Consider the following 23,999-nt stretch of genomic DNA (forward strand, 5'->3'; position numbering starts at 1 on the left):
GTGGAAATGGAAGAGGAAGAGGCATTAGCTAAACGGAGCCCAGGACCACCATGGAGTGGGGAAGGCTGAAGAGTACGGCAGGGAGCCCCAGGGAGAGCCAGAGGCAGCGGGAGGGTATAGGGCATAGCAGGGAGATGAACTGGGGAGCTACCAAAATGGGAGGAAAAGGAAGAATCAGTGAGAGACCCCTCTTGCATTGAATCACTGCCGGGGGCCCTGATAGCTGCAACTGCCAAGCATATTACTCAAAATCACCCTGGCAGCCAATTCCTCGTCCTTGGCAGCCTCTCCACTTCCTGGGGCCAGATTCCCTTAAGGCCCCATGAGTCTTTTCATTCAACCACCTGCTTGCCACTTGCACAACTCCTGCACTGCCCTGCCCTTCGGGTCTGCCCATCCTCAGTATCTTGCCTTTCCACAGCTAATGAAGTCCCAACAAAAAACAAGCTTCCCAATAAAAACGAGCTTCCAGGTAAAAGTGGCAGCAAACGTTTTTTGAAGTGGTTTTTATACTTTCATAATTCTCCTAAAGTAAAATAATATAATGTAGTATTGAAATAAAACTGTGGTTGCTTCACGGAACCATCTGCCTTTGGTTAAACCAGGAGCGATGGTCTGCTTTCGGATTTATAGTTTCCTCTTTGGTCCCGAGCTGCCTCTCATTAAAGGGAACACTGGTTGCCTGAACAGTCTCACTTGCAACCATGATGCCTAAACATTGCTTTCTAGGCTTCCTCATCAGTTTCTTCCTGACTGGTGTAGCAGGTAAGTGCTTTGTTTCTTTTTAATTGCTCGTAGCTTTGTCATCTCACTCAGATCAAGGATCTGTTAGAAACGGCACTCATGCTTTTTTGGACTTTATAAGGGCTGCAGCTTTCGATGTCACTAAATGACCAGAACAGGCATGGGGTTAGTGTCTATCTGCAGCTTGAAAGACCCCACATGTACTTAGTGAGTACTCACTAAAGAAAAGGCACTCTAGAGGGTGCAGAGACTTCATACAGAACAAATGTACATGTCTATCTCTCTCTCTCTCTCTCTCTCTCTCTCTGGCTCTCACTCACTTTAGAATGTCTTTTACCTTGAAGGAACACTATATCATGGTGGTTACCAGCACAGGCTCCTAAGCCAAACTGTCATAGTCTGGACTTCAGCTCTGCCATTTTACCATATAGGAAAACTTGGGAAATTTATTTAACACCCCTGTGCCTCAATTTCCTCATCAGGAGAATGGGCATTCTAGGTCACTGTGAAGATTAAATGAATTAATATATGCCAAGTGCTTAAAGAAGTGCTTGGCACAGAATAGGGACCACAAACAACATGTGAGAATTCACTTCTGGTATTCTTGGAGGAAACTTCAGGCGTGTAGAGCATCTTATCACCACCGCATACTTCTGAGCAAGCATAAGAATCCAAATTCACAATCGGGTACCTCTCAGTGTAAGTGATTCAAGTAACTTGCCAAGATGGTACAGTTGTTCAGTGACTAATACATAAAAGCAATCCCAGCCTTCATCTTCCATAAATGTTTGGATTTGAGAAGACTATGCCTCTGGTCCTTGGTAATAGCAAGGACTCATTTAGCAAAATATGGCAAGAATTCAAATGCTGTCAAAATGTTCCCAGCTCTGCATCTTACCAAGCCTGTAACCTTGAGTAAGAGATGCAATTTTTTAAAGCCTCAGCTTCCTCATCTGTAGAATGCAATAATAAAAATACCTTACTTGGCGGCTGTGGGAATTAAGTTGTAAAGCTTTGAACATGGTACTTAATATAAGTTAATGCTCATATATGTTTGATGTTTGATGAATGTCAGCAAGAAGAAGGAGGAGGAGGGAAGAAGGAAGAAGATAAAGTACACCCTCAGTTTCTAATTGGTCAGCTTCTTTCATTGACTCCTCTCTCCCATGGCTTTGCTCTTGGTTTTCTGTTGGAGAAAAGAGGCAGGCTCTGCAGCCAGACTGTCTGGGGAAAAGACTGGCTTCACTACTGGCTGCCCGGAAAGCTCCTTCGGGTCTCCCAGGCTTGGTTTTTTCAGTCTGTAAGAGGAAGACCATGATGCACAGTACCTTCCTCGCAGAAGAGCTGGGCAAATTAAATGCATTGATGGAGATAAAGTCATTCAGTGCCTGGTGAAGAGCGAATTGTTCTTACTGTTAGTGGTCTCAATGATGTTACAAAAATGAGAGAAGCAATCCATAGACAGAGAGATAAAGGGCATTAAGCCATCTTTCTTCATGTGAGCAAATCAATTCTAGGCAGGCCTTCAGGAAATGGTGCCTGTCATCTCCTGAAAATTCCTGGAATTTTTAGGTTCTAAAGATCATCAGTCAGGTGGTGATTTTTGTGAGCAAAATCAATTGCAGCTGTAGACTCTTTCCAAGTACACAACACCCTTTGATGCACTGAAGGTGGTCCAAAAAATACAAGTGAAAACAAATTAAAAAACAACAGTATTCACACTATTTGTTTGGTAAGAATAAAGGCCTTAGGAAACAGCCTTGCTCATTTCAAATAACAAATCTTGAAAGTTCAGAGCTGAGACCATGGGCTTGGGAGTATTTTTTCACCATCTCAATAAGGTGTTACATTTGAGCAAGACTTGAAGGAGGTGGAGAAATGAGCCACGTGAAATCCACGGGGAGAGCAGACCAGGAAAAGGGAAGGGCCAGTGCTGAGGCCCTAAGGCAGGGTCATCGGGGGCATGGTGGAGCAAGTGAAGGAGTCAATGCTGCAAACACAAGGGGTCGGAGTGACGGAAGATGAGGTGAGGGAGGAAACACAAGATATGCCTCCTGACTCCTTCTCCTTCTGCCCAACTTCTTATCCCTTAAAAGAAACCTTGAACCCTAAATCAAATTTTCCCGAAGTTATCTTGCCTCTATGCAACTAAAGGCAAGTGAGGTTGTCCCACCTATGTCGCATGATTTGAGGAAGAAAGCACAAGTCATGCCAGTGCCAAATTACCCCATCTCCTGCCACGAGCAGTCTCAGAAACACTGGGTCCCCAGCAGGGTCTTGGGCAGTTTTCCTCATTAGCATGGCCATTTCATCTGAGGGATTATGCTTGCAGACTTGGAGCCAGGACGCAGGCAGGTAAATACAGCCATTCAGGAGTGGGACAGCAAGGGCAGATCTACCTGGAAGCAGGACACAGAGACTGAGCAAGCACCTGAGAAAGGAGGGACCGAGTGCTGGGCTGAGGGCCTGGAGCCAGAATTGGTCCCTAGCAAATTTAGCTTGCGTAGCGCTAATATAGAGGTTCCTAAGAAGATGGTTGGTGGTCTTAGTGTGGGTCCTTCCTCTCAGTCATTATATTTCATCACTATTTGGGAATCAAATAAGAACAATATTTTTTCACTGCAATTTACTTCCCCTACAGCTTGGGAAATAGGGTGGGAAGATATCATGTACATGTTTAGGATCTGGAACTCATCATTCTGAGACTTTAGTGTGCCTCAAAAGTCATTGCATTGGAGATTCAAAATGTTGATTTCTGGGCTCCACCACTACTATCTGCGCTTAGAGCAACTACTTCAGGGAATCCTGATGCAGATATTGCATTGGAAACTACTGGTGGGAACAACGGTACTCCTAACAATGTTCAATGTTCTTCCTTCTATTATCTTAGGAACTCAGCCGGCCCATGAGTCTCTGAAGCCTCAGAGGGTACGATTTCAGTCCCAAAATTTTCACAACATTTTGCAATGGCAGCCTGGGAGGGTGCTTACCGGCAACAGCAGTGTCTATTTTGTGCAGTACAAAATGTAAGTAAATTGAGCTTCCTTCAGCTGATAGAGACAGCACTGGGATAACATGTTCTAGAATGCAATGGAGTGTTAGGATCCGAGCTTTTTCTCAGTTTCAGAGGGGCTGAGAAGAAGCCAAGGTTGGGATAGCAGTGACTTGTCTCCCCTGAATGTTACCTGGGGATTCAAAACGCATGATGGTGTGCAGTGCATTGGGCAGTTACTTCAGCCCTAGACCTGCACCAAGACCTCACAGGCTCAGCCTTTGCCTCCATGGTGGAGCCTGGCACAAGGTGGGTTCTCAATAGATTTGTCAAGCAAATGTCGGAAGCAGTTATTTAGCACGTAGCAAGTACTCAATGAGTGAAACTATCACTAGTTGAAAAAGAAGTTAAGTTGTGGCAAACGTGGAGGTGAATGTGTAAAATAAGTTTTTAATTTAAAAGTCACTTTCAGAATGGATTTACTGTTTAGAAAATTGTTTTCAAACACTAATGACTCCTGTAAGCATGAACACAAACTGGAGCATGCTGCTGCATGTTCCCCTCGCATGATCTTCGGGCTACTCCTGCTGGATCGTTGCCAAAGCTCGGATATAATCTACTCCTTCCCTGGCTCAAGGCCTGGAAACAAACACATCTGATTTGAAAATGGCAGGTTTTTCCACTCCTATATTTCTGGGGGGTGAGGGGGGTTGAGGCTCTTCCTCCTCTGACAGTGAGACAGGAGATATTACAGTTTAGCTTTCATGTTTTTTCACAAAAAATTCAGAAAATCAAATGCAGCTATGGGCCAAAATAGCATTTTTTGTCCCATAAATTCATCCATGTCTCTCCAGCCTGGAGCAGGTCTAGGTCGGATTTTTTGCTAATTAATTTCAGAAGGACTATCCCCAGAAGCATCTCCATCTTTAACCATTGCTACTTCTCTCTACATATTTTATGTGGGGATTGCAAAATTTACAAATCTTTACAATGAACATTTCTCCATTACAAAAGTAGATTTGTGCATCGCTGGAGATACTTTCAGCATGTCGGAAGTAGAGATTGGTACCCTTTTTATACTTCCCCTTAAGCAGTATAAATAGGTCAAAAGTGGACCTATTTGTGGTCCTAAGTACTAAGATTAGAAACTGTATTACCAGGAATCTAATGAAGATTAAACTTCAGGACCCCATGGAAAGATTTTATATTTATAAGTCTTTTCTTAAAGAGGACTCCAAAGCTGCTATGGCTTGAGTTTGTCTCCACCAAAACTCACGTTGAAATGTAATCCCCAGTGTGGTGGTGTTGGAAGTGGGTCATGTGGATGGAGCCCTCGTGAAAGGCTTACCATTCTTGCTGAAGTTAGTGAGTTGTCACTCTTGCAAGACTGAATTAGTTCTCATGCAATGTTTCTATGAGAGTGGGTTGTGGTAAAGCCAGGATGCCCCTTGAGTGTTGCCTCTGCCACAGTCCGTTTTTCCCATTGAACTTCTCTGCCATGTTCTCATGCAGCTTGAGAAGCTCTCACAAGAAGCCAGGTGGATGCTGGCACCACACTTCTTGTAACTTCCTGGGCTGCAGAACACGAGCTAAATTAACCTCTCTTCCTTATAACTTACCTAGCCTCAGGTGTTCTGTTACAGAAACACTTAATGGACTAAGATTATATAAATTTCAGACTCCAGAATACCTGAATCCATTCCTGTCTCTAAGGGATTTTCAACAGCAGAAGGTAAATTTAGAATTTTGAAAACTTTCACTTTAGTGTATCCAGTTCATGAGCTATACTGTTATATCCCTCGCATTTAGAATAGGATGAACAATGAGATCTTATTAAAAAAGAAGTCAGTCATTACAGCTAAGTTAAAGACTTATTATAAATAAATAAATAAATAATAATTTTAAAACATCAAATTATGCTCAATACATGTTGTGATTCTGCTTTAATTGTGAGAGAATGAAACTGCTGTCCACATGTAGATTACCGAGTACAGATACTGCTAGTCTTCCTTATTATTTGTCTAGAAAGTTAGACTTCAAGTCTTTTAATAAATATTTTGAAAAACTTTCTCCCCAGCCTCCAATTCCCTCTTCAATCCCCACCATCACTTTTTGCATTGGTCTGATTCACGGCCGGTAAGGAAGCGAAGAGTGAATCTTCTCTTCGGCTGTTACAACACCCGGCGGCCTCAGGCTGAGTCAACCCCTCTGCCTCATTACCTTTTTTCAGGGGTTTCCCTCCCCCTCTCCCAATCCCTAATTACAGGGCTCCATACATAGTCCTTACTACAAGTTCCCATCAGTTTTCAATAAACAGATTAATCGTATATTTGGGTAAGCAACACCTGGATGGAAAGCGGTAGGAACTTCTCAGAAGCAGCCACATTATTCAACAGCATGCTGAGGAGAAGTGGAGAAAAACCACAAACAGCCAAAACCTCAGAAGCGTTAAGGACGTGGAGAGTGAGTATTCAAAAATGGAAGTCAGCCCACACTCCAGAAAGAACATTTCACCGAGTACTAACAAATAAAATAAAACCCTATGTTAGCGATACAGGAGATGTCCGGGATGTTTATCTTCCAGCAAGACAGCACTTTAGTTAATGCTGTAGTTTCTATGTGTCCCCCAAAAGTTTATATGTTGGAAACTTGATCCCCAATGCAGCAATGTTGAGAGGTGGGACTTTGGGGAGATGATTGGGTCATGAGGGCTCTACCCCCATGAATGGATTCATCCATTGATGAATTAACGAATTAATGTGTTATGAGGAAGTAGGCTAGTTTTCACAAAAATGGGTCTTTTATTTAAAAAAAGTCATCTCTCTTGAACCCCTATGATGTCCTCTGCCACCTTAAGTCTCTGCAGAGAGTCCCCATCAGCAAGAAGGCCCTCACCAGATGTAGCACTTAGACATTAGACTTCCTAGCCTCCAAAACTCCAAGAAATAAATTCCTTTTCTTTATAAATTACCCAGTCTCAAATATTCAGTTATTGCAACAGAAAATGGACTGAGACAGTTAATAAGAAGCAATATTTTTAAAGATTCTGAAGAGCAGCCATATGCTTTCATGGTGGTATTGATACAAGAATCAGGTATAAAGAATTATTCATCTGAAAATATTGAAGACTCCTTGAGTGGAGAAAAGAAACTGAGATCTTTGCCTTTTCCCTGCTACAGGTATGGACAGAGACAATGGAAAAATAAAGAGGACTGTTGGGGTATTCAAGAACTCTTTTGTGACCTTACCAATGAAACCTTAGACATACAGGAACCTTATTACGGGAGAGTGAGAGCGGTCTCTGCTGGGAGCTATTCAGACTGGAGCCTGACGCCACGATTCACTCCCTGGTGGGAAAGTGAGTTCCATAGAGTTTCTTTGCCCTTGTTCTTCCTGCTTTTGGACAGCCCTCCCAGAGCATGGCTAGTGACCACCAGGCCTTGTGCTTTGCTGAGGTCTACATCATTATCTCCATTTGGTCTAATTCTCAGAACAACTCTAGGAGATAGCTTTTATTACCCTCATTTTCTAGCCCAGAACATCTAGATGTAGAGGCTTCGGTCAATGCTCAAATCTCATGGCCGGTATTATCCAAGTCAGGGTTCAGATTTGCTGCTCTGAATGCAGAGCCTCCACTCCATCAATTTGTTACTGTGTGTGTATGTGTGTGTGTGTGTGTGTGGGTCTCCCTTTGTCACCCAGGCTGGAGTGCAGTGGCACAATCTCAGCTTGCAACCTCCGCCTCCAGGGTTCAAGCGATTCTCCAGTCTCAGCCTTCCAAGTACCTAGGATTACAAGCGTGTGCCACCACACCTGGCTAATTTTTGTATTTTTAGTAGAGATGGGGTTTCACCATGTTGGCCAGGCTGGTCTCAAACTCCTGACCTCAGGTGATCCGCCCCCTTTGGCCTCCCAAAGTGCTGGGATTACAGATGTGAGCCACCACACCCAGCCCCCCAAAAAAGTATTTTTAAGCAGCAGAATTTGTCATAGTGCTCTAGTCCTTTCCCAAATATGAGGGTTAAGTTCTTGAAAATACTCATATTAGAAGAATTTTCTGTTGAGGAAATTAAAAGTTTTAGTCACTTCCCCAAAAAGGCAGACCAAAAGTGTTCTCTTAGATAAATATCATCCATCCTGAATGATATTTATTCCTCATCTGGTTTAGTCACAATCATAGAATAATATAATCTAAGATGTAGGTGATAAACTTAACCATTACCAACAGACCTTGTATAAAATAGTAGAGAAAAGAAAGAGAGAGAAGTGGTTTAATGTATAGGTATAAAGATGTGCATAAACAACAGGAAAGAAAATTAAGGTATTTACCACAGTCCTCATAATTGCAACTCGTCACAAAGCCATAATTAATATTTATAACTTCTTCCCTCATTATAAACTCAACATTCACTCTTTTCAGCCAGCACTTCAGTTCTTTATCCATGAGGAGTCTGAGTCCTTTTGGTGCTTCCTGTCACAGCTCGGCCTAATCGTACATTAATTTTTATCACTGAATAGAGAAGCTGTAAGAGGGACACTTGAGGATACCAAGAATTCTTCCACCTGACACCATGGTATTTATAATTGTATTGTGCCTTGGTAATCAGAATCACCCCAGACAATATAAGAACCTCATTTTCTTTTTGCGGGTTAAATGGTATGTGGAACTACAAATGATCAGGAGAGACCCTTGACTACCAATTTTTGGAAACCACCTTTGTTATAAACCAGAATTCAAGGCCAAGTATATGGGAAACAAAAAAATGTCATGAGTTGTTCACTGTGGGTAACAGTGACCGTTGCTCCTCTCACTTCCACTTCTGATATCCTAGGCCAGTAAATTCTGTCCATGGAAGAAACAAGCACCATATATTGGCCACAGGCTTAGTGAAGCATTTATCAATTCATATACCACTTCACAAGATGTCTCTCAAACTGAGTTTTAATTATGCATTTCACCTTCCTATAAGGTCATGGATTTCTGAGTGACAAATATACAATAAGGCCCAATATTCTTGTAGGTCTGAGAGCTTTCTTCACTCCTTTCGCATTAAGTTCTGTTTCATAAGCAATGTATGGTGGAGTACTATGCTCATGAATAGGCATTGACTACATCTGTGGGTGTGTGTGGTCCCAGGAGTGGGGAGGGTCTGCTGATAAAAGCATTGAAGCAGTAAATACAAATCTATAAACAGAATCTGTAAACAGGATCTACACCCAGCAGTAAAGAAAAACTGTAACCAGTGTCTCTTGTCCCTTTCCTCCACCCTTTTGGAAGGGAACAAAAATAAACCTACCTGCAATGAGATGGCAGATGAGAGCCCCTAAAATATGGCACTATATTAGGGGTTCAACATTGATCTTCACTACTGGAAAGTTAGACACTTGGCACTGTCAGACCAACCTTGGTAAGAGGAGATCCATATTGTTAAGTCTGTATATAACCTCCATCATGCAACTATTTCGTTCAGGAGTCCATAAACCAACTATAGGACACTGGGGAAATAGACTGTCACTGCATCCACTTAGATTTTTTTTAAACAGTCTTATTGAGGTATAATTCACACAGCTTATACTTTAAGCATATAGCATACAGTTTAATGGTTTTTACTATATTCACAAATATGTGTAGCCATCCCTCACAATTTTAGAACATTTTTATCACCTCAAAAAGCAATTCCACACCCTTTGCCTATCACCTTCCAGTCCTGCCATTCCCCTAGCCCTCAGCCCTGGTAACTACTAATCTTTCTGTCTCTGTAGAATTCCCTGCTCTAAATAGACTTATATAATATATGATTTTTTGTGTCTGGCTTCTTTCACTTAACATGTTTTCAAGCTTCATTCAGGTTGTAGTATGTATCAGTACTTTATTCATTTTCGTGGTCAAATAATAATCCATTATATGGATATACCACATATTATTTATCTATTCCTCAGTTGATGGACATTTAGGAGTTTCCACCTTTTGGCTATTATGAATAATGCTGCTATGAATAATCATGTAAAAATTTTTGTGTGGGAGCTTTTTTTGTTTGTTTGTTTGTTTTTTGAGAGACAAGATCCTGCTCTGTCACCTAGGCTGGAGTATAGTGGCACAATCATAGCTCACTTCAGTCTTGATCTCCTGGGCTCCAGCAATCCTTCCACCTCAGCCTCCCAAGTAGCAAGGACTATCACGCATGTGCCACCATGCATGACTGGGAATGCATTTTTATTTCTCTTTAATATATATACCTAGGAATGGAATGGCTGGGTCTCATGGTAACTCTTTGTTTAGTCATTTGAGAAAATGCCAGACTGTTTTCAAAGCATCTGCACTGTTTTGCATTAAGGAGTATATAAGGGTTTTGATTTTTCCACATTTTTAACCAATCTTTTTTTTATTATAGCTATCCTAATGGTTATAAAATGGTATCTCATGTGTTTTTTATTTGCATTTCCCTGCTAATTAATGATGTTGAGCTTCTTTTTTATGCTTATTGGCTATTTTGTACCTTCCTTTGGAGAATTGTCCATTGAGATCCTTTGCCTATTTAAAAAATTTAATTATATCTTTTTATTTTTGAGTTGTAAGAGTTCTTTATATATTCTGCATACCAATGCCTTATCAGATATACGATTTTCAAATAGTTTCTCCTGTTCTGTGGATTGTCTTTTTACTTTCTTGATGGGATCATTTGATACCAAGTTTTAAACTTTGATGAAATCCAATTTATCTATTTCTTCTTTTGTAGCTAGTGCTTTTGGTGTCTTATCTAAGAATCCTTTGCCAAATCCAAAATCATGAAGATTTACTCTGTATTTTCTTCTAAGAGTTTAATGCTTTTATCTCTTACATTTAAGTCTGATTCATTTTGAGTTAATTTTTGTATCTGGTGTGAGGTAAGGGTCCAATATTATTTTTTGACATATGACTGTCTAGTTGCCTCAGCACCATTTGTTGAAAATCAATAGGCCATAGAAGTGTGATTTACTTCCAGACTTTCAATTCTATTTCATTGATCTATACATTTATCATTGTGCCCATACCACACTCTTTTGATTACTGTTGCTTTGTAGTAAGTTTTGAAATTGGAAAGGGTGAGCACTCCTCTTTGTTCATCTTTTTCAAGATTGTTTTGACATTATGGGTTCCTTGCAATTCTCTAACCACCTAGATTTTTTAAGACCTCCTTTCAGTGTGAGTCCTTTGCTCCCTTTGCTTTGCATTCATATGACCACAGAAATATTCACATTCTATGTCTTAATACTTAAGGATCCATCCATATACCTCTTCTAACTGGTGCAAGGTCCAATTAGATACAAGTTAATTGGAGCATGTACAAAATGCAATTGAACTCAGAAAAAGGCATTTTCCCCCAACTCTCTAATTAGCAGGAGGTGGAACAGAGTTGAGCAAACTAATTCATGGTAATTCTCACATTGTTTCTTGATAAACTGAAATTCAAGGTCAATACACTCAACTAGCAATTCTCTAGCTGAGGAAAAGGAGATTTCATGACTAAACTGATGAACACCAGTGGGGGAATTTCACAGATCAATTTGATTCTTATATTCAGGCTTAGAAATAGGGTCACATTCAGATTTACTTATCAAATGAAGCCCTCTCCAGTCTGTGCCATTAAGCCAGCCAGGTATGAATAGCCAAAGACATTGGCTGACACAGCTTTAGCTCAATTCTATTTAAATTGGGATAGTGTTAAGAAGGGTTTGTGTGTTCTCTATATGACCATTCTCCCTAAAAAAGAATCAGAAAAGGAAAGAAAAAGCTTTAGACCAGGTCCTTTAAAAAGCCATTTTATTTTATTTCAGGGCCTCTTAGTAGAAGAATAGGAAACTCAGTCTATAAATAACTGCTACTCTTGTTGATGCAATAGTGAGGGGAATGATCCACTCAGCTGCCTCCTAATTCCCAGCTTTGCATCGTCTTACCACAGCTCCTAAGGCTTTCTGAAGAACATATTTCAAAAAACATGTTTCTACGTCCTCAGGACAGCATGTCCTGGCATCTGTGATATAGACTAATGAGCCAGCTGCATGCATTGGCTCCTCTGACACCCAATTTTGAGCAGCATGATGTTATCTTAGATTAAGAAGTTCTGATTTATGGTGTCTATCTAGAGACAAAGCAGATTTTAAAGATAAAATAAAATAAGACTTCTTGAGTTAAAAGCAGCATTTGATACTTAGTGAGATTTCAATATGATTTGACCCGAGAATTGCTTGGATTAAAAATAGATGTGAAGGCTATGTGCAGCGACTCCATGCCAGTAATCCCACCACTTTGGGAAGCTGAGGCGGGAGGATCACTTGAGGCAAAGAATAGAGTATTCCAAGCAAAGAGAACAGCATTTGCAAAGGCCCTTTGGCATAGCAAACGTGAGGGACTGAAAGACAACGGGTGTAGTGAATAAGAGCATGCAGGAAGGAGTCCACAATGAGCTGGGACTGGAAAGGTAGGCCAGGTACAAGAAATTTTTAAGGAGTTGTGACTTCCTCCAGAAAAATGTAATTTTACTCAGGAGCTACATGATCAGACTTGTGTATAGAAAAGATCGTTTTGACTATATTTGGGGAACAGGTTGGATGAGGATAAGTGAAGTCGTGGTTTACTAATAATCATCTACAGGAGACAGCATTTGGTTGATGAAAAGGACTAGAGAAAATTTATTCCTGGAGGGACATTTAGCAAGAAAAATTTGCAGGACCAGGTGCTAGATCAGATATAATGGTGAAGAGAACACGTCAAAGAAGACCTCTAAGTTCCTTGCGTGCAGAATTAGATGAATCGCTGAGATGTTTTTGATGGGGTTTTATGAAAAAGACCAGTTTGGTGGGATGCAAGGTAATAGAGATTATGAGTTTGGTTTTGAGTATGTTAAGTTTAAGGTGCTTTTTTGGACATATCTCTTCATATCCAAGACCCAAAGGTAAAGTCTCTATTAGAGACAAAAATGTGTGAGTCATTTCATGCACATAGCACAGTGGGCATTGATAGGACTGCTTAGGGAGAGAGTGTTGAGTGAGAGATAGTTTTGAGTAAGACCAGATATTGAGGGACTCTCACCCAAAGATGCCTGAGTAAGAAAAATCTTAAAAGAAGGCTGAGAAGGAATAGCCAAAAATATAGGAGGAAATCTGTGGGCTGATATGTTCATGAACAGTGTGAAAAGGTAATATTTCAAGGAGGGAGCCGTTAAAGAGTAAAGTGCTACGAGGTAAAATAATTTTGACTTGATCTTGTAACACAATCACAATCCAGTGAATGAGTCAAGAAATTTGCAAATGATTGCAAAACTGATTTTGCAATCAGTTGCAAAATCTAGCATCACAGATCACAAACCAGGAACCCTGTGATGTCCACAGGCTGACTCACTGATAGGTCAATGTCTAAAATGTGTGCCTCACTACAAAAGGGATGTGTACATAGTAAACTATCACATTTAAACAATTGAAATGTAAGATCATGAATTCATACATTCAAAAGACAGGTTCCATATGCACATGATTAAAAGAAAATTCTTGGAAACAGGATGGCAGGCTTGCAGTGAGGAGTTGTCAAGGAATGGAAATTGGTATGCCTAGAAGCACATTTTAAAAGCAGTTTCTCTTGAGAACATCTTTTTTCCTACTACTTGATAAGCATCTTGAAAGACTGTGGCTGTGGCTGCAGTAAAATTGGTGATATTAAAAAGATCTTGAAACATTTATTTCCAATCCAAAAGATGATCTCTCACCGTGTTGCCCTGGGTGGTCTTGAACTCCTGGGCTCAAGCAATCCTCCTCCCTCAGCCTCCAACAGTGCTGGAATTATAGGAGTGAGCTGCCACACCCTGCCAATTATCATTTTTTTAGAAACAGGGTCTCACTCTATTGCACAAGCTAGAGTGCAGTGACATGGTCACAGTTCACTGCAGCCTCAGCCTCCTAGGCTCAAGTGATCCTCTAGCTTCAGCCTCCCAAGTAGCTGGGATTACAGGTACATACCATTTTGCCCAGCTAATTTTCAAAATTTTTTTGTAGAGATGATGTCTTGCCCGGACCTCACCCAGATTGATCTCAAACTCCTGGCCTTGATCAATTCTATTTCGGCCTTGGCCTCCCAAAGTGTTTGGATTACAGGTATGAGCCACCATGCCTGGTCTTTAAAAATTTTTTTAATATTAACCTAATCCATGCATAATTAGGAAGATCCCCAGTGATGTCAAACAAGAAAATAAAATATGTGTAAATGATTTTTTAAAAAATTAATAAAAGAAAAATTTTCAGTAATTATAGTTTGGGCCAGAAGGGGAAGATGCTATCTGGCTTAAATATAAATACTTTAGAAAAAAAATACACAATAGTATTTAATCCTGTCACATTTATCTTCAACGAATTTCTACCAATTGAGTTCTAAACACCTGGGTCACACACAAGAAAGGCGGTTTTTCGCGTGCTAAATATGTGACAAGAATGTTGGAAGTGTGTTTTTATCTGGGAGAAAATTGATCATGCATGATATTCTCTTATGAAAGTGAGCAGTGATTCATTCTCACCTCACAAGTGGTAGGTAAGTGTTCTCTGGTGGTCAGCTAATTTGGAGCATGGGAAGCATAAATGAGATTAAGTATCCACCGGTTTGGAGGATTCAAGTGTAAACAAAGGGAGAATTCCTTTTCCTTCGAGCAATTAGGAAAATGTCCAATATAGTTGGAAAGTGATTTAAAAAGCTATGGTTCTAAATTAAATAGCCTGGGAGTAGGAAACTCTCCTCTTCTAAAACACTAAGAAATTCTGGATAAAATAAAACACATTTTCCAAACTCCACAGAGAAGCAAAAATGAAAATAAAGGGAATTCTCGGGGGCCAAAACAAAGTAAACAGAAATAAAGAGGACGCAGAGGATAAACATAGTGAAGCCGGAGCTGACCTGAGGGCATGTGCTGGACGTGGGAACTAGACCCTGAGTGGTAACAGCCACTCCTAGGACAAAAGGCAAGGTTTTAGGCCAGCACAAGGCAGGGAGTCAGTGACAACAAATACCCCAACAAAAATCTTAGGGCCTCCAAGGGTTACACTGTCAATAAAAAGGCAGACGAGCCTGGGTTTGGTGGCATGCACCTGTAGTCTCAGCTACTCAGGAAGCTGAGGGAGAACCACTTGAGTACGGGAGTTCGAGACCAGCCTGGGCAATCTAATGAGATCCTGTCTCAAAAAAAACCTCAAAACCAAACAAACAAACAAAAAAAGGAGACTAAGAAAAACCTTTCAGTAAAGAGAGAAAAGTAATTTGTGTGTTTCCATCTTTACAATGCTAAGAATCTAACGCCCCCTAAATTCATAAAGGTTTGAGATTCAAATTCATGTGCAATTTTCTTTTTTTATGTTTTATTTTTGTTTTTGTTTTTTAACATGGGGTCTCACTATGCTGCCCAAGCTGTAGTACAGTGGCATGATCATAGCTCACTGCAGCCTCAGCCTCCCTGGGCTCAGGTGAGCCTCCCACTGCAGCCACCCGAATAGCTGGGACTACAGGCATGCATGCCACCATGCCGGCTAATTTTTGTTTTTTGCTTTTTGTTTTGGTAGAGATGCAGCTTCACCACGTTGCCCAGGCTGCTCTCAAACTCCTGAGCTCAAGCAATCTGCCCACCTTGGCCTCCCAAAGTGCCAGGATTGGTCTCCCAAAGTGCCAGTGGTGGCATAAGCCACCACACCCAGCCTACATATACAATTTTCATGTTTCAGAAAACATCAACTTAAGATTGTTCCAGGTTGATGGTGCCACAGAACACCCTCCAGAAGCAAAGCCAAATTCTTAAACCAGAGTTCAGAGCAACCCAACACATATGTGGTCATTTGATTTACACCCATGGTGCAGTTCAGTGGAGTAACTATGCTTACTTTCCTGGAGTTCAGTAATTGGAGAAAACATAAAGGAGGCTTCTGGCTGTTTGTAATGTTCTTTCTTGATCTTGGTGTTTCCTATACAGGAATATTTGTTTGTAAAGACTTTTGAGTCAAATCTATATTTATTTGTCTGTATCTATCTTATAGGTCAACAAAAATTATTTAAAATTTAAAAATTCAAACCAAAACTACAAAAAAGAAAATATCAACTTTTAACCTGTGCTTACAAGGAAACATAAAGACCACATGCAAGTTTGTGAGAAACAAGCACTAACCTGAACAACACTTCAGGCATTTGCAAACTTAGAATCAGATAATAAAATGAATATGTTTAAACTTATAGCAGAGGGAATAAAATCATCATCAAAGGACAAAATATTATTGGTTTCAAGACCAGGTTGATTGAAAGAGATCCAAATAAATCCCACAGAAATGAAAAATACATAATCATTAAAATTAAAAATATATATATTTATTTCCATAACAGGAATAAATTGGTGGGCTGGAAGACAGGTCTAAAGAAATCAGTCAAAATGCAACAACTAGGAAGACAGATGAAACAAATTTTAAAGAGTTTAAGACACATGGAAAACAGAATAAGAAATTCTAACAGATGATGAACTGAAATTCCAAAAGAATAGCACGTATCTATGTATGTGTGTATGTCTGTGTGTGTGTTCGTGTGTGCAGACACACATGCACATAGAGGGAGAGAGAAAGAGGCAGAGATGCAGAGAGAGAGAAAGAATGGTTAATTTTAAAGAATTATAAAAGATGTAAATCTATAAATAGAAAGTACGATAAATACCACACAAGAAAACCACAGATTCATACTTAGCAATACTATAATGAATCTGGGACAATTAAAGTGACTATCGAATTCTCTTTCTTATTTTATAATGATTTTGATTATTGGTAATAAAATACATGAGCCAAAGATTCTCTCTTTTGCCTCTTCCAACACTATTCCAGAGTATGAGACATAATCCTGTTGAATTTTATAGCTATAAGTCTTCAAACGGTTTTAGAGCTGCTTTGAAATTTTACGTGCTTGAAGACCTATATAATATTTGCCTTAGTCTCTGACCTCTCCTCAAATAGGTTTTCATATTTCGCTTTCCAAAACAATAACTGAGAGCTATGGAAACTGTTGATAAATGTCCTTCTAAAGCCGAAACAGAAAGTGTTAGTCTTTGCAAATAAAAAAATTATCTTCAAAGAAACTTCTCAGATATTTGTGTTTTAGATGTCAGGAGTATCTCTTCATAATAATTTTTTATGAAGTCAGATTTCTGGATTAATGTTGATTTGTCGTTATACATAATGTGTCTGTATATAATACATTCCTTTGATGATTTGTCAAAATTTTATTATTTTTCTCCAGCAAAAATAGATCCTCCAGTTATGAATATAACTCAAGTCAATGGATCGTTGTTGGTAATTCTCCATGCTCCAAATTTACCATATAGATACCAAAAGGAAAAAAATGTATCTATAGAAGATTACTATGAATTAGTATACCGAGTTTTTATAATTAACAATTCACTAGAAAAGGTAAGTTCAGATAAATAGATTTATTTAGTGTTTTTTCTTGTTTCTTTAAGCAATATTTTGGTCATAGTAGATGTCCTCTTCTGCTACTCTGCCTCCTCTTATTTTTTCTTATCTTTAATTCCTTCTTGCTCTCAACCAGCGTTAATCCCTGGTTGCTGGCATCACCATCGGAATATGTGCGTGCCCTTTCGGCCCTGCAGTTTGTCTCCACAGTCTTCTCTGCACATCTAAAGACTGGTATTAACAGTACTGAATTCCATGTGACTGCCACAAATATTTATTTGTATGGACTTTGCATAGCTTATTTTATTTATTTATTTTTAGAGTGGGTTTCACTCTGTCACCCAGGCTGGAGTACAGTGGTAATCATAGCTCACTGGAGCCTCTAACTTCTGGGCTCAAGTGATCCTCCTGCTTCAGCCTCCTGAGTAGCTGGGACTACAGACTTGCACCATCACATCCAGCTTTTTTTTTTTTTTTTTGGAGATGCAAGGTCTCACCATGTTGCCCAGGCTGGTGTCAAACTCCTGCCCTCAATCAATACCCCTGCCTCAGCCTCCCAAAGTACTGGGATTACAGGCATGAACCACCATGCCCAGCCTCACACCTTACTTTTTGAATCACATGATTATATATTTATGTGTTTTGCTGTGATTTTTGATTTTTTTTTTTTTTTTTTGGAGACAGTGTCTGGCTTTGTTACCCAGGCTGGAGTGCAGTGGTGCAATCACAGCTCACCGCAGCCTTGACATCCTGGGCTCAAATGGTCCTCCCACCTCAGCTTTCCAAGTAGCACCCCAAATCCAGGTGTGCGCCCCCATCCCCAGCTGTGTTTTTTGTACTTCTAGTAGAGGCGAGTCTGGCCATGTTGCCAAGCTAATCTTGAACTCCTGGGCTCAACTGATCCACCTGCCTTGGCCTCTCAAACTGCTGGCATCACAAACATGAGCCACCATGCCCGGCCTGGCTGTGGTATTCTAATCCACCATCAGTGCTTTGGTCTGGATTTGGTGGATAACTGAATTTTTTCGTTTTTTGGCATCTTCTAAGATGAGGGGTTTTTTATTGTAAGGTGCAGAAACCCCAGTTCAACTTGTTTAGAAACAAAAGAGGAGGAAAAGAGGAGGGGAGGGATTATTAGGAGATAGGCAAACAATCTCGGGGACAGAAGCAGGACATGGAGTGCCCGCAGGCTTAGCGGTGACTGAGAAGGGAAATGGAAGTAGTCCTAAGGGATCCTGCTCTGTCTCTCAGACTTTCTGTCTCCCTGCGGCCACAGTTGCATGCTTACAGTCAGCTCTGCTCATCTACACCATTCTCATTTCACACTTCAAATTCTTAAAAAGATGGCCAGGCAGGGTGGCTCATGCCTGTAGTCCCAGCACTTTGGGAGGCCGAGGCAGGCAGATCATTTGAGGTCAGGAGTTCTAGACTTGCCTGGCCAACATGGTGAAACCCCATCTCTAAAGAAAATACAAAGATTAGCCGGGCATGGTAGTGCACGTCTGGAATCCCAGCTACTCGGGGGAGGCTGAGGCACGAGAATCCCTTGTACCAGAGAGGTGGAGCTTGCAGTCAGCCGAAATAGTGCCACTGCACTCCAGGCTGGGTGATGGACTGAAGCTATGTCTCAAAAAAACAAACAAAATTCTTAAAAGGAAGACTCTAACCACAGGGTCAACCAGCTCCCAGCCCTCAAAGAGAAGTCAGGTTCACCTACACGGCCACTTGCCCTGTCCCTTTACCAAGCTATGGCCTAGGACTCTAGGGAAGAAAGGTGTGTTTAGGAAGAAATCCCACAACCCAGCCACAACTGTGACCATGTACAACTTGTTAATTGAAACAAAAATACAGCTCTGATTTAATGGCAACCACCTGTCATCTGATTTTTTTCTCTCTTGTGTGTAGGAGAAAAAGGTTTATGAAGGGACTCACAGAGTTGTTGAAATCGAAGCTCTAACACCACACTCCAGCTACTGTGTAGTGGCTGAAATATATCAGCCCATGTTAGGCAGAAGTCAGAGAAGTGAAGAGAGATGTGTGGAGACTCCATGACTTGTGGGCACTCAACAATGTGGAAATGCTCAAGCTCCCTGAGAATGGGATGACTCATGTTTGAAGGATCTTATTTAAAGTTGTTTTGTATTTTCTTAAAGCAATATTCACTGTTACACCTTGGGGACTTCTTCGTTTATCCATTCTTTCATCCTTTATATTTCATTTATAAACTATATTCGACCAATATTCTCTCCAAAAATCAAAATTTAAAAGACGAGGCAGAGAATAAACGGTTCTATGAAATTCGGAACTTTATTTCTGAATGTAACATCCCTGATAACAACTTTCATTCTTCTAAGACAGCAAAATAAAAATTTAACAACCAAGGAATAGTATTTAAGAAAATGTTGAAATAATTTTTTGAAAATAGCGTTATAGACTGAGGCAGTCCCGAAGCAATCGTTTTTCACTCTCTTATTGAGCCAGTTAAATTGGCATTGTTATACCAATTTAAAATTTCTATATGGATGAATATTTTTCACATATTTCTATTTTCTATGAATATACTTTTTAAATATGTATTTCTTATTAAATATTTCTACTAAATGAATCAAAATTTTGTTTCAAATTCTATTCTCTTTAAATAAGAACAGGTTTTTGGCTAAAAATATCTCATGATTTCTGGATTGATAGCTGAATTAAGACTATCAACAATAAGGAAGTCTACTCAACGCAATTGTCCCTCATTTAAAACATACATTAAAATTTTCTTTTCTATTTTTGCTTTGTTTAGTTTTTAATCCTGTCTTAGAAGAATTTATCTTTATTCTCAAAATTAAATGTAATACTTTTTAGCGACAAAGAAGAAAAGAAACCCCATTACTCAACCCTTCTGGCCAAGACTATCTTGCTTGTGGTGCCTTCCTCGTCTCTACATAGGAGGATCCCATGAATGGTGGTTTATTGGGAACTGCCGGAGTCTAAGCAGAGAACTCAGCTTGAAGCTGGAAACATACAGGGGTAGCAGGAGAAGAACTGCTGTTGGTAGACGCCTACAAAGACTATAGAGCGAGACAAAGCCCTCCAAACTGGCCCCTCCTGCCCATCTGCCTCTCCTGAGTAGCAATCTGGTGGCCTAAGGCTCAGCGTGATCAACAGAAAGCCGCCTTCTTCACTTGAGACTTAGTCGTTATCTATGTTTAAGGTTGTCTTTCTAGTGCGGAGATACATATCAGAGAACATTTATACAATTCCCCTTGAAAATTGCTCCAAAGTGTGATAACAATATAGTTGGTGCTTCCAGTTATATACAGGTACTCAGTGATGAATGGATTAAAAAATGTTCAGAAATGTATTGGTGGGGGAGGGAAGGAGAGGCAGAGGAGCAAGAGCTAGAGAACTGGTTTCCTTGCTTCACTATACGGTCAGAAAACATTGATTTGAGCATAGATGCGGAGACTGAAAAAAAATTTACTTTGATCTCTGTTTTTGAATTCGAATTATTTATGTTTTACTTACTACCTTTTTTTGCCTTTTGTGGGGAGGGTGATGAATCAAGAGCAGTGGGGTGGGTGGGGAGTAAGTAAAATTTCAAACAGTATTTTAGTGAATGCAATTCAGGAGTCCTGAAACCTGACTTAAAAAAAAAAAATTAATGTACAATTTTTTCATGAAAGTGATTAGATAACATCAGGTTTTGTTCGTATGTTGTTTGCCTTGCTCTGGTTTTGCTTTTGTGCTTAGGCAAGTACAAAATACTCTGTGAAAATCATAATTGTCATCTTCTTCCTTGTGTTGAGGGTATATTTTCACACTATTTCAATAAATCCTTTAATTTTTTGCTTTGCATTTTGGAATATTTGTTATTTGAGCTTTTAAAAGAAGGATACAACGTATAAGTCCACCGGATGAAATTCCAAGTAAACATCTCAGGTCCATGTGAAGTTCCAACCAGGAAGAAGCAGTGTTGAGCCGGAATGAGCTTGCCCTGTGATAGAATGCAATCCCAGTCTTACAGCTGCTCAGGCCAAAAGCTCTGAGGTCATCTTTGTCTCCCTCCTTTCATTCACGTCATATATATTCAATGCACCAGTACATCCTATTGATCTGCCTCCAAAACACAACACTTCTCAGAACTACCTTTTCCAGGCCGCCATCATTTCTCCCCTGGATGGTGGCTATGGCTGCCTCACTGGTGTGTCCTCACTCTACATGCCTCCCTCCAGTCTAAGCTTAACAGGGTGGCCAGCGTGAGCCTTGGAACGTAAATGAGATCATGTCACTTTTCTGCTCTGAAACCCCCAATGGCTTCCCATCTCATAAGAGTAAAAGAAAACAAAGTCTCTATAATGGCCTCCAAGGCCCTGTTTGATCTTTTCCTTTCCTCATAATCTCCCAGACCTCACTCCCTAATTCTCACCTTGCTCACACTGCTCCAGCTCACAGAGCTCTTGCTTGCCCTCAGATACAAATGCCCTAGGCTTCCGGGCCTTTGCACCTGCTGTTTGCTGGAAGGCTGTACCCTCGTGTTTCCATAGATTCACTTCCACACCTCTGTCAGATCTTTCCTGGAAGATTGCCTTATCAGTGAGGCTGCCTTCACTATTCAAATTAAAATTGCAACCTACTCTCTGCAATGATCTAGACCCCTCAGTTTCCATCCCAGAACTGAAACCACCTGATATGCTGTAGTTTACCTGTTGACCTTGTCTATAATCTTCCTCTTCTTCCACTAGAATGTAAAGGCAGGTTGCTGGTTCTTTTTCCACAGCCGTATCTGCATTATCTATAACCAAACTTGGGACCTAGTAGACAATTAGTATTTGTTGGATAAATTAACGAAGAGTAGAAGCACTGAGTGCGTGAGATGGGGGGGTCAGGAGACCCAGAGGGAGGCTTTTCTTGTAATTTCTTACAACTTGCTGCCTCATCTTCCTCCATGGGTAAGTGTGAGAAAGAAGCATTTTTTACCGGGATGCAGAAACCAAGATGTGCAGAGACCAGATTTTGTGCAGTCCTGGTGCCACAGCAGAGGGCTATTCTAGAATCATCATTCTTCCTCCAACAGAGTGTCACTTCTGAGGTATTGTTTCTTCTCCCTGGCTGGTGGCCAAGTCCAAAAGTCCTGTCCCAGATTTTCTTCAAAAGGAGAGAGGGAGTAAAATTGGGTCCGGCAAAAAGACATATCCATATTGACAAAAAAGAATTTTAGAGTCTCCTCTAAAAAGGTCGAGGCAAGTAGATAAAACCATGAAAAACCAGGATGCCTTATGTGATGGTTAATGTTGAGTGTCCACTTGATTGGATTGAAGGATGCAAAGTATTATTCCTGGTTGTGTCTGTGAGGGTGTTGCCAAAAGAGATTAACATTTAAGTCAGACTGGGCGAGGCAGACCCACCCTCAATCTGGGTGGGCATCGTCTAAGCAGCTGTCAGTGCAGCTAGAGTAAAGCATGCAGAAGAAGGTGGAAAGAACAGACTTGCTGACTAGGGTAGTGGTTAGTATTGCTTTTGAGTGTGTTGGTTTGGGAAGCATTTTAGCTTGAGGCAAAGGAACAAACAGTGTACCAGCAACATTCTTTCTTCACCAGTTTTTTTTCTCTTTTGAAACAAAAACAAAATTTTCATTCCTTAAGAATTAGCAAAACACAAGCCCTCATGACCACTGCCTCACAAGTCAGAGAAAAAGTTAGAGGGGAGCTATGGTGAGACTAGTTTATGTGGCAATGAAGTTACTTACATACATTCAGAAATGTATACAAGAAGGGCTTTGTGCATGGAGGCAGGTGGCCAGGCGCATCCTGACAGTGCAACGAGCCCTGAAATCTGGACACATCTTGTCTTTCTACTCTGACGTTCTCCGGCATGTAGGGGCTTTTGTCCTTATTCTTTTTGCCTCAGGGTTAAAAGATGCTTTCTGCACCTCACAAGATGCTTTCTGTACACTCTTCCGTTAGGAACTAGGGGGAAGAGGTGAGGGTGAAAGTTGTGGCAGTACCTACTTAAAAACATGATTAAAATCTTCTTGAAAGTTCTACCCAGGATAAATGGTGGAAATAGAACTGGATGGATTTAAGAAATATTTAGAAGGGAAAATTAATAGGACTTGGAAACAAATTAGATATGAAGGATGAGATGGAGGTGCTAAGATGATGTCAAGATTTCTGGTCTGGGTGCCTGGGTAGGTGATGGTGCCATTCACTTAGGGAATTGGGTTTTGGGAGAAGATCATGGGTTTAGTTATGTTGAGTGTGAGGTGCCTCCAAAACAACCAAAAGGAGATGTCCAGTAGACAATTAGATATATTACTCTACTTCTTCCTTGTGATAGGCGTTCTTTTAGTAGAAGCAGTGTTGCATGGTAAAGCATGGTGGCCAATAAGTCACTCAGTAAGTCCACAGGACCTGGCCCAGACAGAAACACGATGAGCTAGGCTGGTGAACCCAAATCTGGATGTGTCTGTCCCATTGCGGACAGATCACTGCCACCTCCAAGGTATGCTAACATCCAAGGTATTCACAGGCCACTTCCTGACGGGACACTCAGGGCTGCAGCAGGCAGGTCAGCCTCAGTGAGAGGAGGCCCAGTTTCCAAGCCATGTGGGACCCCTGTCCCTACTGCACTGACATTTGTTCTCGAGCACATTGAGAAAACACCAGGGTGTCTGGGAAAGAGACTGAGTAGGTCACAGGTCCACAGAGCGGGTCACCTTGTCCACTGATCCTGACATCCTGCAGTCTTATTTGTGCTGTAAGGTTGGATCCAGTCTTGCTATGCTCCTCCTGCCTCATGGCTCGATGGTTCAGAGAAGACCCAT

At 40.7% G+C, this 23,999-nt stretch overlaps 1 protein-coding gene across 1 annotated transcript; it reads left to right on the plus strand.

Moving 5' to 3' along the window:
* The first annotated feature begins 488 nt into the window (after positions 1 to 488).
* IL22RA2 (interleukin 22 receptor subunit alpha 2) lies at positions 489 to 21,028 on the plus strand. Its single transcript, XM_032274657.1, has 5 exons — positions 489 to 765; positions 3,635 to 3,770; positions 6,916 to 7,094; positions 17,016 to 17,185; positions 19,094 to 21,028. The coding sequence occupies exons 1-5, from the start codon at positions 705 to 707 to the stop codon at positions 19,238 to 19,240; spliced, it is 693 nt and encodes a 230-aa protein (XP_032130548.1). The 5' UTR covers positions 489 to 704; the 3' UTR covers positions 19,241 to 21,028.
* Positions 21,029 to 23,999: the final 2,971 nt, after the last annotated feature.

The sequence above is a fragment of the Sapajus apella genome, unplaced genomic scaffold (assembly GCF_009761245.1).
Source record: "Sapajus apella isolate SASKATOON/1434 unplaced genomic scaffold, GSC_monkey_1.0 scaffold6, whole genome shotgun sequence".
In the NCBI taxonomy this organism is placed as follows: Eukaryota; Metazoa; Chordata; class Mammalia; order Primates; family Cebidae; genus Sapajus; species Sapajus apella.

Coding starts and splice junctions, on each gene's coding strand:
- IL22RA2 (XM_032274657.1), top strand. CDS start 705: ATGATGCCTAAACATTGCTTTCTAGGCTTCCTCATCAGTTTCTTCCTG. Junction 766..3,634: donor CTTCCTGACTGGTGTAGCAG/GTAAGTGCTTTG, acceptor CTATTATCTTAG/GAACTCAGCCGGCCCATGAG. Junction 7,095..17,015: donor ATTCACTCCCTGGTGGGAAA/GTGAGTTCCATA, acceptor ATTTTTCTCCAG/CAAAAATAGATCCTCCAGTT.